The sequence below is a fragment of the Sinohyriopsis cumingii genome, unplaced genomic scaffold (assembly GCF_028554795.1).
Source record: "Sinohyriopsis cumingii isolate HCF-2022 unplaced genomic scaffold, ASM2855479v2 utg000088l, whole genome shotgun sequence".
NCBI lineage: Eukaryota > Metazoa > Mollusca > Bivalvia > Unionida > Unionidae > Sinohyriopsis > Sinohyriopsis cumingii.
Genome location: NW_028315869.1, coordinates 287,366 through 305,462, shown reverse-complemented (window position 1 = coordinate 305,462; position 18,097 = coordinate 287,366). Strand labels below are relative to the sequence as shown.

Genomic DNA, 18,097 nt, shown 5'->3' with positions numbered 1-18,097 from the left:
TTATGATTAAAATGGAACTCTTTGTAAATATTGTTACGTACAATTCAAATGGAGAGCAGCTTTAAAAAAGGAGAGGAAATCCGATTGTTTTTATTAACGAAAGTAGAAATCAACACTACTCCGAATGTTTATAGTAAACATTCGTATTTCAATTACTGGCAAAATTACGAAAATAAAAACGGTGTTTGGTGTTTAGTAATTATTCTGGGGTAAAAGTAGAGTTAAACCGAATGACATTGACCGACTTTTTCTGATGCACCGTCTAATCGGAAGATAAATGACCAATGAAGTCCTTAAGTCTAAATGTATAATTATGCCATATTGTAAATGTATCATACCATACCATGTTCCTATGCAGAATCCAGTAAATATCTCCATATTTGTTTGATCCCTTATACCCACCCCTTCGGGTCCACAACTATCATCTTCGATTCATTTTTATCATCAATCGTTGAAGTGACTTCTTTCAGAAAGAGAGACAATGCACTGAGTGAGTCTTAAACTTGTGTGGCTCATAACCAACTTTACATAATTCAGAAGGTCTATGGCCTGCTTAATCAGCTAGACAGATTTGGACCATAAATTTAATGGTGGCAAATGTAACCTGAAACATGGTTCAAGAACCATGTGCATCAGAAATCGAGTTAAGTTAAATCAAATTGGTTAGAAAAGGTTAAGCAATATCTTCAGTGATTACTGAATATGTATAGTTTTGCCACTTTAAGAAGGTATTATGTTGCGATAATTTATTTGATACAATAAATTTCAAGATCACAAACTTGAAGATATTCGGTGTATATATTTCTCAGAAGGAGATATGTTATAATTACATAAGCAAGATACAAATTATGCCATTGTTCTATGAATCAAGGTGCTGCCATTCTTTTTATGGCAAAAATGTACAAAAATCACACAATTTCTTTCAAAACACAGTTTTATCAAATGTGCTGATCGCAATAATTGTAAATTCTTTCATGTTCATTGGCTGGAAAAAGTTAAATCAAAAGACTAATAAAGGAGACCGATTTCTCGACATAGGGCGTCAACAATTGTTGCTGTCCCTCACTGTTATAAATCTCTTACTATCTGAAGCTATAGCGGAACGTGGGCCTTCATTGACGTATCCCGGATGTTTTTTCATCGAATAATAGCATGGTTTGGGTTGAGTGAGGACATCGTGTGGGAAAAAGTAGCTCGTGGTATAAAATGGCAAAAAGAAATTCCTATTACATAGATACTATGAATGCCGATGCCTTATGCAGTAGCTAACAATTCTTGCCGAATCATTCATACAGATGAGTACGTCTTTTCTCGACTTTTAAACGCGCTTTGCTGATTGCCCAAAAAGATGATGATCGGTTCCTCGTATCATTACAGACTATATAGACGTCACACTTAACACGTCGCACGCGTCATCTTTCGTGAGAGAAAAAATTTCCCATTGTCACCAACAATCAAAATTTGTACTAAAACCTTTCATAGTATTTGGATCCATGTACACAGCGGTTTCTAAGAACTCCAAAACTGTAAGTTAATTTATCTTAAAGGATACTGTCCTTTTCACCAAGCCAATATTATGAAAATCAATGTCCTTTAGTAGCAACGCATCTCATTTTCCAAATTGATTAGTTGCTTTCCAAAGTCTTAAAGAAAGGCTACATCTACTATTGTTCTTGTAGTTTTTCCCATTGCATTTCCTTTCAAAGGACAAGGATACAAATGAGATCTTGATACCGACAATTTAAATAAAACATATTTCTCACCAAATGAATTTGCCAAATGGCATTGAGAACAAAAGCAACAACTCGTTCATCTATGTCATCTGTATATAATGGCAGGCCTAGAAGGGTAACAAAATCAACTTCCCATGCATAAATTATTTTTTGTCTATAGACAATCATGAAATAGTTTTTTCTGATATCTAGAAATCAGCATTTATTCAGTTTTAATGGGATTAACATTTGACTAGCCATTTTTGAGAAGAATTGTGAATATAATCGAGATATTGTTTAGAATTCTAACTCATCCGCCTGCATAAGTCTCCAGTCAGACTATCCACCGGCACTGGCCACTCTTTTTATGTTTTTGTTAAAAATAATAATTTCAGTACTAGCCGATAAGTCTTCCGAAAACTCCAACAGTGCGTAGTTTGTTACGAAATCACACTAAAGTGTGACAACTTATCAAATCCCCTACTGATGCCACAATTTTCTAACCTCATTGACATCGTCTAATGGTTTACAGCATGAACAATGAGTATGTAGCAATTAACTAACATTCAGATCTCCCAGTAATAATCTAGACTAAAGCTGAGTCAACATTATTACATAATAAAGAACTCTAAACGGTGTTTTATGTATCATTCTTTCAAACACATTTCCAATGAAATTATGTAAATATATCGATCTACAGTTTTTATATTACTTGTTCTTGGAAATGGTTCTTACATTTGCCAGTTTCCACTGTGGCGTAAATTTAGAAATAGTCAGTGAATACTTGTATTAATTAACGAGCGCTTCATAAAACTGGTCAGCTGATTCCTTCGAGAGTTTTAGGCTTACAAAATCAATGCCTGAATAAATGTTTGGTTCAAGATTTAAAAGTGGTACTATGCATATTTAATCTGCATTGTTTGTTAGTTCTGTTTATCCATTAGATCATGTGAGTATGTAAAATTATATTTTGTAGCTGACCTTGGCCAAAATCAGGTTTATTGTCTATATGACCAGAATCATTATTTTTTGTTATTATTTTATTCCGTAAGCAACAAATACCTAGTTTATATTTATCTTTGAGTGTAGGATAAATATTAGCATTATTATCTTAGTCTAAGTGAAGTTTAATTTGTTTACCATGTTTTAGCATACATTTAGTAACAGACTTTCTAATTATAACGTGGATTGTTAGAGAAATGAACTTTTGGCCTTTCTCCTGGATTATTATTTTGCGTCTTACCTTTTATATAATATTTATTGGAAACATTAGTGCTTTAAGATCTTGAAGCAGAATCTGTCTTATTTTTGTGTTCAATATTTTATTTGGTCAACATATTATTTATTCCAAATTATTATTCTCTGGAATAATATTCTTGGACAGAGACATTGACTTGGAATTACATTGAATTCAAAAAGCGACTTCTTGGATTATATTATTGTGATTAATCAAAAGACTGTTGGTATATCATTACATATAAGGTCATTAGTACATTAGTATATTCGAGAGTACAGGACACTACAGGCACGTCATCACCTCCAGCGTTGCATTGTACTTCAATTACTGAAAATGTTATTTAGAAATTTATTCATTAAGACCGGTGATAAAACGTTTCCTACTATTTGGGATTTAATTCATAATACTGTAAGTTCTTTTTAAATTGTCACTTTGCATTCTAAGGAATTAAATTATGTGTTGAAGCTTACAGGTCTTGCTGGTTTGTGCTCTTTTCTATTACTTAGTTTAAGACCATAGAGTCGTAATATAATCATTTTGGTTACATCATCAAAGGGCTTCAGTGGCAGTTAAAATATATTCATCTCACATATGTCAAGAACAAGGAACTGTGATGAAATTTCTAGGTCTCCTTCTAACATGTCAAAAATAAACAAAATTAGGAAGTATCCTTACGATTTTGCTTGTTTATTCAGCAAAGAGGTCGCTATAGTACTTGGATGGAGCCCGATTTTCTTCATTGTTGTTTGCTTTCTTTCCGTGTGCCAACGCTTGCGGGATCTAATTAGTCTATGAAATGGTGTGGATAGCCAGATGTAGTCTTTGTGCCTAATTGTTTCAAATTTCAAAGGAATAGCAATTGAGGCAGCAATTTATTGATAGCGTTATAATACTACTCAAAGATGTCAGAAATAATTTTTTCCCAATCGGTTTTAGTCAGCTACTGGTGTTAAACTGTCATATTCTGTATCAGTATACTTCCAGATACGTCTGGTAGGTATGTACATTGCATTTGGGTAAAGGAAGTAAAGCAATGAAGTCACAGTGAATATTATTTGGGGAGAAGTTAGCAGCTACTACACAAGGTATATCGGAGTTACGTTAACAACTTGATTAAGATCAAAGCGGATGGCAGAGGTTCCACTAAAATGCCTTGGCCTATCTAACAAATGACTGAAAGATAGTAAACATTTAATTTTACACACGTTTTGGTTAGATAAGTAGATACGATTCTGTTCAAAATCACAAACTGTAATAATGTCATTGTTATTTCGATAGTACCATTTTCAATTGAATGTTAGATGAAATCCAATAAAATTATGCAACCATATACAATTCTATACAGGACTGATTTAGAGTTTCGCTCTATGAGCATTCATAGTCCTCAATTTCAAAATCACCTCTTTAATGGAAGAATGTATGTTCCCTTCTATGTACAATAACTCCTTCCCCATGAATTCTCGAACACTTATGTCAGGTTCTTTGTATCCGTCCAGCAGCATACCTTCATTATTTGTAACTTCACTAAGCTGACTGAATAATGGCATTGCCATTCCATATATCTTGATTAGGTACTTCATATCACCAAGGCTAAACAAATAGGTATGACTATTTATCTCCACTAAGATATCGTGCCATTATGTCATTAGCTGTTAAGGTCAAAATTCAAACAATTAAGGACCGTAAAACGGTTGTATACATGTTAGCATTTTGGACCCCAGGTGACACGCGCGGATGTTGAGAAAAACAGCGAGAAAACCCTGTTATTGGCATAAAGGTTTAGAATGACATATTCATTTACATGTACAAGACGCGCACAGAACCAGACAGTAAATTGCCACATGTAATTTGAATTACTAGGCAGCAGTTCTAAAATGAAGTGCTGACCTGAGGATAACAAATTTCAAGGAAACTAGTTTGTCGTATACCACTAGATAGATTGTCAGTTATTTAAACAACAGTCACGCATCAATCTATTGAATGGTTCACAACTAAGAACAACAACGACATTTGATTATATTTAATCAATAAAAATGAGCATTAGTTATGATATCATAAGAAGAATTATATCAGTAACAACCAAGTCGTTATCACACAAGTATTTAGTGAAACTAAATGATACACAAATACTCAAAAAAGGTCAATTAGTTAATTGCATATATAATTAGTTTGTACAGGATTGATATGTATCACGATTAAACGATTTCAGTTTGAGACTGAATATTAAACACATTCATATACTCTGGACAATTGTAGTATCTTGGCATGACTCCGTGCAATTTACTATATGACACAGACATCAGTGTCTAGGACAGCAATTATCATCTATGATTTCAACGGAATTTCAGTATCCCCGTTACTCGTACTATGACTTAATTCCTTGTCCTATGTTAGGATTCTTCAAATGATATATAACATACATCTGTTTCATACATCCACGTATAATGCGTCAAAATTATTGAATGAAATGTCGGCAAAATCCTATCTAAATGTACAACTGACACAATAATTCAGTAGCTCTATCTCGCTATACAGCATATTTGCAATATATATATATATATATATATATATATATATATATATATATATATATATATATATATATATATATATATATATATATATATATATATATATATATATATATATATATATATAATTCCTTTGATCCTTTTCAAACCAACTTAGAATAAAACGTGTGATATAAAAGATAGAAATCACATACCATGAGTAAGTTAAACTAGTTGTGAAAACGACTTATATAACATAATAATAAGACACTTATTGGCACTCCATGTCGTCCGCATCTTCGTCTTTTCTGTCCTCAATTATAATTGTATGGACACATGTCACTCTTAATAGTTATCTTGTCTTTTGAGTTTTCTATCATCGAAGCTTTCCATATATTGATGTTTTTGAATTTCACAGACTTTCGAGCCTCATACAATATAGTGCTACCGGTCAGATCATCATTTATGTAGGTCGCTTTCCATTATCTGGTTTTCCTTCAGTGACGAGGGCCTTCAATGCTTGACTTTGGCAAGGTATGTTGCAAATTTGCAAACATTTGCCGTGTTTTCCATGACGCATTACTTTCTCTCTCTCTCTCTCTCTCTCTCTCTCAGATAAACGTGGAAATCATTTGCCATCGCCAACACTATTTTATGAGAGTTCTCCACCGGCATCACTGGCACTTCTTCATTGATTTCGGCAGTTGTAATGATCAATATAGTTGATTTAGATCTTCAGTTTTTGCAGTGAACCATTGGTTTTGTTACTTAAGTTTTTAAACTTGAGATCTTAGTTCAGTTGTGGCGGTCTTAACCTGCTGGTTAATAATACCCTTGAATTACTAACAGTTCTCAGGGATTGTGATGTTAAAAGCCGAGGTCAATACTGCAATAACGATTCCAGGAATGATCATGAAGAAGTTAAACATTTGCTGTCAATAGAGGCATTTGGCTCACTCATTGGATTGAGAACACATTAGGCTTCAACATTAGGAAACAACGCAAATGCACAGGGATAGCGCACGCTCAGGAATAACGCACACGCATTATATAGCAACAATTGATATGCTCAATCAGGCAGCATCAAGCCACACTAAATTATAGGAAAACACATTCAGACCTAAACATAATCAAACGTGTTCAATTCAATTCATTTCACGATCGATGATATAATCAATTAGATGTTATTTCAACTCATCGCAGAAATCGTTTTTGAAAGAAAAAAGGTTATTGATCCGATTTAATATTATTGTTTGTCAGTAGGGGAGAAACACTTATTTAACAATCCGTTAAGTTGTGAAGTAGCCAATGTATAACGTGACTATATATAATCATCGCTGCGGGGAGATAGGTTGATTATCATGGCATACGCGTAGGTCGTCAAAGTGAATCATCACCGTTATCAGAATCAGTATGTATAGTAACAAAAGGTAGAACAACTTCATATGTCTGAATCTACGTATATTTGTGGATGTATAATGCCACCAATCAGTACTACACCATTTTATATTTTTAAATTCGACATTGTTTCGTTATTTCCTAAGCTGCTATCAGTCTTGATTGTAGTACAGATATAGTCATTGCGTGTTCGGTGTTCTCTGGTTTAATTTCAAACCAAAATTGAAGAAGATACAATCAGTTTATTAAATCGCAAAATACTTTCGCAACAAGTAAAACGTTCCCAGAGTTTTAATTTACTTCGATTAAACAGTCGGCAATGATGTTTGCTTTCCTGCTGAAATTGCATGTCATATTCAAAGGCATAATCCATCCATCTATTCAAACTGCACTCTATCTATACATCAATCTCTGCATGGCGTTTTTAATAATTCTAGAGCTTTTACAGAAGTGGAAGCTCAAAAGAATTTGAGTAATTATCAATAATTCATTTTTAAGTGCTTCAAAATTGCAAATATTAGTATATTTTGGCATGGAGTAGTCAAAACCTAAAACCGGATGATCGTGTCCTAGAGAAAGGTTTACAACGCTGTGCAATTCGACAAAATAAAACACACGTCAGTACCAAACTCTTTAATAAATTACACTGCAATACGATACAATACAATACAATGTAATATGATACAAAGTAATACAATCTTATGCGATGCAGTACAACACAACATAATGCAGTTGAACTCAATGCAATAAAACACAATAGAACCCGACACAATGACGAAGCTTGAGCGTCTGATTAAGCTCATTGGTACAATTATACAATAATAGCTTCAGGGAAGTCAAGCATGACAGCATTATGTTGCATTCGTGATGTCAAATGTCAAATTACGAACCCTTAATAGAGCAATTGTTTTCCTCTGGGATAAAATTAACTAACCATGCTACTTTCAATGTTACGTAAAACAAATTTGCTCTCAATTCTTGCCTGTTTCAGTTGCATCAGACTTGTTTCCATCTTATACCGGAGAGCATTAGATGAAGCTCCTCTGCCACATAATTCATACTCTCAGCAGCAAACACTGATGCAAAGGAGACGACCCATTTCGTGCTAGCAACGATTTGCTTATTCATATTTTAATCATGCATTATCCGTCTTTGAGTGATATTTTTAGCGATAGAGGCCATGACTGTACCTCTAGAAAGTAATTTGCTAATCAATTCTTTGAGTGACATTTTTCAGCGACAGATGTGATGGCTGTACTTCCAGAAAGAAATTCACGAAGGTTAATTTGCTGCCTCTTCTTATATATTATTCAACAAAAATATATAATTGATATTAAGACTTACAAGAGGGAAGAAGTACGTAATTTTGAAAATAATAGCATACGTAATCACCATGTGGTCGGATAGCTAATACGATGAATGAATTAATGTCTGACTGTTGAAAGTTTGCTTAATAATGTGAACGTCATATGTAACCATCCTTTCGTGTTTTCTTTCACAGATAATGCCACAGTTCGTTACTAAATTAAGTTATTGATATGAACAGCTGTAGTCTATATTCAGAATTTAACGTACTTTTTGTCTTATTTATTCTTTGCAGTCTATTGATCGGGTTTGTATTTCTCGCAGTGATCAAGGTACTGATGTTAGATAAAAATGAACTAGGATCAACAAAGCGTTTATTGTAAACAGGTTAATAGTTAGAAAAATAAAAACTAGAACGTTCTTTTAATTGATGTACATTTTAACAGTAAATGTAATTGCTTTAGAGACATGATGCTGTAACCTTCAAACAACAGAACATATCTACATGCAATTTCGTACCACATATAACTGTGCGAAAAGTCTTATATTCCGTCTTCCTTTACTAAGCGAGATCCCATTGATATGGAGCTAAGGAAACGGAAATGGGCCGGTAGTTAATTATCCCGCTGTTATATATCACCGACATCAGCAAACAGACTGTAAATAATTTTTTTTCATAGTTCCATGTTCTTCATAAATATTCTGTTTAACATAAGTATTTTCCAACACATCAACAAATCAACTACGATCATGATTTGTCAACACCTTTAATGTTTTATTTAGTTGCGTTATAAATCAGGTAATCTTTCGGAGACACCGTCGAACAATTCATAAACGGCGGTTGTATCAAACCAGCACCCCTTACTATCTATCAACAACCACGAAATCAAATCACGAATGTAACGTTAAGTATTACTTTATGATGCTTATAAATAAAAGCCCCAAAACACCCCAGTAATAACAAGATTTGCATTCTTAAGAGTTGTGGATGCTTGTCTTCTTTCTCCAATGCTGGCAGTGTAAATCGGTACTTTTCCCTGGCTATGTCCTTACACTCATTCAATGTACGATTGACCTTTGCAGATATTAAATAATGTAGAGGCTAGGTTTTAATGTGTTTGTATTATTCTATAGCTATTTCTGAAGACACCACTAAAAGCCTATATGTAAATGATTAAGCTGCAATGCAAAACAAAATACATGAGATACAACAAGCAGGTATTGGTAAACAGCAGAAATCTTTCAAACTATGGAAACTATGAAAACAAACCTGCCTGCATCACAAACCTACTGGAGTTTCTATTGTAAATAAGCATGATGGACATGCCATGAATGAATTCAAGCATATAAAACAATGATAGATGTTGGCTATCAGATTTATTTAGATATTCTAACTGATGTGTTATTATGTTAATATTGCTTGGTCATTATTTGTGACTGATTTTGCTAACCAGTTTATCTTGGGTTTGTTTATACCTAAGACAGCGGTACATGTTTCTGTATGTGTTGCAAACGGGTTGCATAGAAATGTAGCGTGGTTGTTTTTATCTTGTCCTACCAACAATGCTGTAGTTAATATAACAATGTCAGTTGTTTATATCTCGCCATACCAATGATGATGTCATTAAACAATGTCAGTTATCTTGCCCTATCAGGAATGATGTAGTTTACATAACAATGTCAGTTGGTTTACATACAAAACTATTGTTTTAAAACATAATGCACCTATCAAATGAGTATTCATTCGAAGGCGCTAGAAGGAATAAAGTATGGTTATATATCTGATTACCTGTTGAAAGAAAACAAATATTCTATATATGGTCTGACATGCGGACCTATTTACCTACTTCTTGTATTTTAACATAGAAGTTAATGAAATTAATGGTAAATGTTTTCAAAATATGTAATTAACTAATTTAATGAAAGAAAACTATATGCAAAATACATACCGATATCATCATCGTAGCTTCATACCTATATAACATTACGACGCTATTTTGAAATCACTATATTAAAACAAAACTATCACCAAGAAGACATTTGCCTTTAAATGCAACTTTGGTTACAAAATACTCTAGTAGTACCACTGATATAAACTTCTCAACACTTTACATGCATGTTATAAGTTCATTTAATTAATAGCCTTGTGTGATGATATCATACAATGAAAAGGTCCTTAAAATGCATTCATATAAGTGTCATTTAATTCCGGGAGAAGCCAAAATACTGGCCGCCATGTATAGCCTATCGTGTGCTGGAAAATGGCGTTAAACCCCACAACGAGAACAACAACCAAAAGTTTGTGAACACTCGCAGTTGTTGTAACTCTTCATCCATAACCGGTCGGGGATTTCACTTCTCGTGAACTTCTTACGTATGACCATATGGAACGAGAAATTTTTTTAAATGCGTTTTTATTGATGTTGCCAAACTCCATTTAAGGACACGGATTCTTGGAAATCTTTTAATGGTACAACTATTTATCAACGTTGAAGACGCTTATTTAGTGCTATATTCTTAGATACATAGTGTTCACTTCAAATTTTCTCATGAATTGAGACATACAAACCTATCGTTTCTATAACACCAACGGTCTAAACTTTGTGCTTCCAGGAGAAATTAAAGTTGCTTTGTCAATCTTCTAGTATGCGTGCATCTGTTTTAAGTACAAAGTTTGAAAAGTGTCCGGTGACATGCTTGCTCAAGAAAACTGAGAAAGTCTGAAAAGTGTACTTATCGTAATGAAAGTGTCAAAATTTAATTTGTTAGAACTATTTGGAAGCAATGTTTTCTAACAGATGAACTGATAAAAAGCAATCGAAGGACTTGTTATACAAGCTTATAAAGCTTTAATTCCAGCCAAGAACTTTATAAGAAAACTCGAATATCCATCTCCGAACATTATTTGCAAATTACTTGATATTCGTGTTAAGCCCATTCACGTCTCTTCATCAGAGATCTGAGTATACGAGAATAGTATATCTGCAGAGAAACTCCATCAGCAGTTCTGTAAAATTTATTTGTCACTTGGAATAAAAACTTCAAACATGGGAGTCCTTGTTGAATGTTAACATTATAATATTCATATTGACTATTTTATTAAATATGTAAAATATTGGTGTAAATCGCTGATTGTTGTGGATATTTCAAGCCACTGGCGATGTTGATTTATTTATTGTGCATCGGTTACGGATTGCATCATCTTGCAAGAATAGCATTAAGAGATCACCCCATTTAAATAAGTATAAGATTTACGAAAGTCTTATAGAATGTGAAATATACCTATATGTTGTTGCAAATAAAGAAATAAGACGGCTATGCACTCTTATGATTAGGAGAACTTCCACTTCAAATAGTTACAGGTAGACAAAAAGAATGTCGATAGTGCATCTTGATTACGTTACTTATGTGAAACCGGAGAAGTTGAAGATGAATTCCGATTTTATTACAATTATATATTTTCTTCATTGTACAGTTTGGTACATAAATCAATGGCCTTATTTGAAACCAGTAAAACAGTTTTAAAGTTCTAACTATGAAAAATACGTGATATGACTTTAGATTTTAAGCAATTTAAAATATGTTAAAATCATATAAGCCTTAAATTTTAATATTTGTAGTTTATTCAAAATTTTCGCAAACGTGTATCACTAATTTGTATATATTATAATTTTAATACAGCAACATAAATTTACAAAACGTTTCATGTTTGGAGACTATATTTATTCAAAACACATTTACTTTCTTGTATTCTCTCATCATCTTGAAAACAATTAGCTTCCCTAAAAATGCTCAGAAATAAATTACTCAAAAATTGTTTTTTTTTTCATATTAAAGGACTATTCTGTGCAATCAATGCATGTATCTATTATGATATGCTTATTACTAGACTAAAGTGTCACTTTATCATCATTAATACTTAGTTCAGCTGAAAATTAATGGAACTGTTGCTTGAATTATATATATATATATATATATATATATATATATATATATATATATATATATATATATATATATATATATATATATATATATATATATATATATATATATATATATATATATTACAATAGCATGTAAAGAAAGAAAACATGTAAACTGACAAACAAACAATCAAATTGAAATAAATATATATTAGATCAGATATAGTTAAATCAAAAAAAAAAATATATATATATATATATATATATATATATATATATATATATATATATATATATATATATATATATATATATATCAAGGCAGTGATCATCAATTAAGGATACATATATACTGCTATGTTTGAGTTATTGACGATGAAACTCATTTTCTATTAAAATTGCAGTGTTTGTGTATATATATAATTAATGGAACTGTTGCTTTTCTTTAAGCAGTCGATGGGAGTTGGAAAAGAGGAGCTTGGAGAAACGAACGAGTGTCAAGAGCCATACGATTTGCAGCATCGTGTTATCTTTCTATTAGACAATTACAAATGTTTCAACAGATTAAAAATATTCAAGTTATTGGCAGTAGTAAACATCTGATTATTCAAAACTTCCAGCGAAATTCGCGAAATACATACAAAGTAGCGACAGAAATTTAATTCATTACATCTGAAATTCATTTTCATTTACGCACAAAGCAGTTTGGTTCAATAATTTTCCAAAGCATGTGTTGATTCACTGATCGAATGCAAGTTTATAAGGCCATAAAACCAGGGATCTTTCACATTTCCTTGACAGTCTATAGAATACAAGTTTATAAGGCCATAAAACCAGGGATCTTTCACATTTCTTTGACAGTCTATAGAATACAAGTTTATAAGGCCATAAAACCAGAGATCTTTCACATTTCCTTGACAGTCTATAGAATACAAGTTTATAAGGCCATAAAACCAGAGATCTTTCACATTTCCTTGACAGTCTATACAATACAAGTTAATTTCAGTTTTTTTATTCCTACAAGATGTGTATATCAGTATTTGTGGATACAATCGGTAAAATACATTTCTTTCAACATTTCTCAAAAATAACGCTGTAAAAATGTATGTGCCGGAAAATATCCCCCGTATTTCTTCTAAAGCTTAATATCTGATAGCCATGAGCTATCTTTTGTCAGCAACACGACACACGGTAATCACTGAAAACTAATTAACCCCAATCTGCCGTTTAACTGTAGCTTTTGTAGTCGTGTAGCGGTCTATTTTTGCATTGTCTAACAATAAGAATAAAAGAGTTAACAGCTATATTAGAGACATTCTTTTTGTCACATTCATTCTTCTTCATTCCTAATTCATTAATTCTTTCAAACAAACAAACAGCTTTGTTTAAACAAGATAGTATTTCTCCTTAAATAAGGTCATATAATATTTCAGTTTAACAAGATATTAGTTTGTTTATGCGAAATAACATTCTGTTGAAAAACAATAATTGTACCTTTCGTAGTCGTGTAGCGGTCCATTTTTGTATGGCTTAGCCAAATATATCACTGCCACTGACATAAAAATATGAAGAGCAGTCCTGTGTTTATAAATTTCCTTATAGTGGAAAATATATGCTAAATTGAAAAAGTTTAAAAACCACACTTATATCTTGATCGCTTCCACAGTAAAGAGACAATTAAATGCTAATCCTTTTGTTATATTTCTGGATTCAGTTAAATACAGGAACTGAAAAACAAAACATCAGTCCCCATGCATATTTATCAGTAGAGATCAGAACAGAACAAGGTTTTCGTAATAGTTCAACACGGAATGTACTATAATCGAGAGAAAAATTACGATCTTTATATCCATTTATATATCTTAAACACTTTTTAGTCGGACGATGACAACACTTTTGCATTGCCAGCTTTTGGGAAGGGATTGTAAGAAAGCTAATACAGAAAATCGTAATTAGTAACTTCTACAAAATTTCATAATGCATTGCAACCGGTAGCAATTAGTGAGAATAAACCTTACAATTTAGCGTTTTCAATATTCCTCCTTTCAGTCATGTGTACATTGCCTTCGCGGTATTGTACGTGTTAACATTACCAATCCATGAACTGAAAGAAACAATATTATTTTTCTTTTAATAAAATTCCTTTTTATAACAAATAACAGATTGGATAGAAAAAAGTAGGGTTGTATAATTCTTCAAAAAAGAATTTCTGGCCTTTTGACTGCAAGTTCTCTCTAAGGCCTAACCCATCGTACAAATCCCTTTGGGCCGTGACTTCTTAGACGATGTGTGATTCTATATCGCCTTCTTAGAACTGACACTAATCATGATTTCTGTATGTTATTCGGGGTATTCAGCTTAGAAATATAAAAGACTACTAATGTAGTGCTGAATGGATCCTTCTCTGTTTGCCACGATATTACTTTTGGACAGCATGTACCTGCTGTAGCTTTAGTTCAGTTTGTTATTTCAGTGTTTGTTCTTTATTCCATTTCAACATTGCTTGATCTTATTCCTATTGCACAAGAATACTTCATCACAGCATCCTGCTAACAAAATATACGCATTCGTCAAGATTTTAACAATACCAAATGTTGTTATCCTGCCATTCCATTATGCTTGTTTTATCTTCTTTTAATATCGAATTGGGCAATCTGAACGTAAAACATTGATGTCATTTGTGGAAATGTCCTCTGCCAAGAGTATACAAAGTACCTTTTTTCCTTGTCATTTTATTTGATATCTGGCTGTTTATCAGCTTGTATTCGCTAAGGAAACGTTTGGGTGGCGGATAATACAGTTTGGTGATCTTTATTTCTTTATGAATTCTACAATGTTCATTAAACTCTAATAGTTTAAATACAGATCATTAATGGGGAAGTGTAAAGCTTGCTAACTATCAAAGAGGCGGACGCCTGTAGATAGTACCATTGAAGCCATGACTCATGCACAGAGGGTTCTGATTAGTCAGTTACACTTGTATAATGTTACAATCCCTCTCTATTTGTATGTTAAAACATGAATCACATATAAGAATACTTCATCGACATTATTTAAGGGGGGGGGGGTGCTGGCTGGCAGTTCCTTTGGAATTTCATCCCAAAATATTCAGGGTATATCTATCGGTGATGAAATACAAGGAATTTGCGTATTATACTGTTCTAGAAGATTCATCAAATTTGATTATATGATTTATAGTCTGCAGGCTTAATCACCACTGCAACTAAATATTGGAATGCACATATATATTCAGATGAACAAATTTAATGCCTGGTACATGGTTTTCAGTAAGAACAATAATAGGAATAATAACACGGAAAACAAGACTAAACGCCATTTCGCCGGTTCGCCTTGTCCGAATGGCTATTTTTGGAAACTGATATCACTGCTTGTGACGTTTCACAGAGGAAAAAAGTACAAGCCCCAATGATTGTTTTCCATTCGATCCGCGAGGGATGCTCTTAGAGCTCCTCTGCGAGAGGGAAACTGCCACGTACCGAATCAGACTGAGAGAGGAAGCAGACGACTATTTCGTAGCAGTAATTATTTATTTATTTGGGTGTCCATCATAGATTAACACGCCATGAATCCAGGATACATGTGATCATTAACATATTTAGAAGGAATTGATTTGTTTCAGGTATATACGGTATTTGAGCTGTCGGAGAAGTGTTTTCCCAAAGGATTTAGAAACTGAAATGAGGTGATATTAAAGACCGTATGAAGAATTTGATAAAGTCAGGATCAGGAATCAATGCCGTGATCGGACAGAGGAAGCGATGAGTACCCGAAATAATGTGAAACTGATAATTCCTTTCTTTGTTGTCGGTGTGTCTTTGCAAATCGCTGGTAAGTTTACTTTCGCACATCTAAATGCATTTTCATACACGCATACACATGCATCTGCGTCCAGTTACATATATATGCATGCGTTGATGGACATGTTCAAATTTTCACATGGAGGTATATACACAAGTTTTAAATAGTATACTGTATTGTTAATAAAACGGACAACTTCATTTTCATTGACGGACTGACACATTCGACTTTCAATCTCATCATAAATATTTTTCTAAATGTTGAATATAATATTATATGATGGCTGGGTGTGTTCAGATTAAGTTTATGTTCTGCCTAAAGAGGTAAATGTATAGAAAGATAGTGAAACCAAAAAATAGTTGTTTTATTAATTCCTTCACCTAAATGAGATTTCCTACAAGTAAGCAGTCGTATATAATGACAGAGGATCTTTTCCTCAAAAGATAATATTGGTATGAACTACTCAGGTTTAAACGGCAGTCTGTTAAGTAAAACTTGAGATAAATCCATTGTTTCTATAAAACCAGTCTGTTGAGTAAAATCCATGTTTCCTATAAAACCAGTCTGTTGAGTAAAATCCATGTTTCCTATAAAACCAGCCTGTTGAGTAAAATCCATGTTTCCTATTAAACATGTTTTGATTCAGTACTTCTTATTAGTCATCATTCACATCATTATCAAGCTGACATACTATTAGGAGGCCTCCCGAATATGAATGAAATATTTTCATTGACATATAACTCGACTTGAAACCACATGTACGCAGTTGATACAACGAGTGGCAATGAGCTCTCTTGGATAATTGTAAATTATTTGACAATTATTTGGCTGTGTTGCATTATGGTAATCACTGTAACGTGACCCCTATTATGTAATAAAACATTACTTCTGACTGTATTCACCGCCCCAGTGGTCTAGTGGTTAGAGCGTCCGCCTCAGATACGGGAGGTCGTGTGTTTGAACCCCGTCCGAGTCATACCAAAGACTTATAAAAATGGTACTAGCACCTGCCTCGCTAGACGCTCAGCATTAAGAAGTCAGTGTTAGGACTGGTCGACCTGGTGTCAGGATAATGTGACTAGGTGGGACATCGTGCTACCTGTCTGCGGCATGATGCCTCAGTGCTAGACATCACTACAAACTGCCACACTGCAGACATCGTAGCGATATGACTTACAATTGTTAAAGCTACGTTAAAAATCCAAATCACACACACACACACACACACACACACACACACACACACACACTTTACTCAAATACCAGTTGAAGCTAAAGTCCCATATCTTAGCTTATTGTTAGCTGAATGGAATCTATATTGTCTCTTAGAAACAAGTAGTTGTTCGATCGGTTCTCAAGAATGATAATATTTTCAAATCCGACGTCGGTCAGAGTTCTTTCAAATATATCTTTTTTTACAGTGTTTCTCATAAAACTGCCTCTGTACGATGATTGCTTAACACAGTTACAAAGCATGCGTGATCCGCGTGAAATCGTTTGCAATATTGAATACGACAAACTTTTAAGGCTTTAAAACTGTGCAGACTGGTGCATTAAAAACCGGAAGTAAATATTAGCCTCGCGTGGAGATGCATTGCAGCGCGTTTCCTAGTTGTTTTTAATGTCATGCCCTTTGACGATCGTGTAACGATCTTATCGTGATTCGTTATAATTAATCTTTTTGCACTGTTTTCTGTTGTTCCACCACAAAAATGTGAACCTTCCTAAAAGAAAGGCATCACAGATGAGGATTAGGACGAGGACGAAATGTTTGATTTTCAGACTATTTGTGTAACAAACCTGTCTCCTCATCTTGACATAAATCGATACATAAATAATTAGCTTTAGTCACCAGCTAGATGTTTGACGTTTGTCCAATCATTTATTGCAGTTAATGGCTTCTTCTATCATCATATTCATGCATATATGATTATGTCATCCACTTTACATGTGATTGATGAACATTTGCTCCATCAGCAACAACATCTTCAAAACTGTTCTCTTTAATATATACCTTTATCTTGGGACTATTATTTTGCACACTCTTTTGAGCAGCATCAGTGAAATTTCTGAAAAAATCTTCACTGGTTTTTAGCCCGATTAAGTCCAACTTCAACCGATCAACATTTCTCTATTGATTCTTTTGCAATGTCGTAACGAATCCTGTTCGTGCCGAGTTAAATTCTAATT

General features: G+C 33.4%; 1 protein-coding gene across 2 annotated transcripts in view; it reads left to right on the top strand.

Annotated features, from left to right (window-relative positions):
* The first annotated feature begins 15,147 nt into the window (after positions 1-15,147).
* The window catches only part of LOC149774886 (limbic system-associated membrane protein-like), a 138,397-nt gene continuing 135,447 nt past the window's right edge, over positions 15,148-18,097 (top strand). Inside the window, exon 1 of one of the 2 annotated variants that reach the window (XM_089944642.1) lies at positions 15,148-15,937. In XM_089944642.1, the coding sequence (XP_089800768.1) occupies positions 15,868-15,937 (70 nt within the window). In that variant the 5' untranslated portion in view covers positions 15,148-15,867. The remainder of the gene's footprint in view (positions 15,938-18,097) is intronic. The other variant, XM_089944641.1, reaches the window with a different exon arrangement.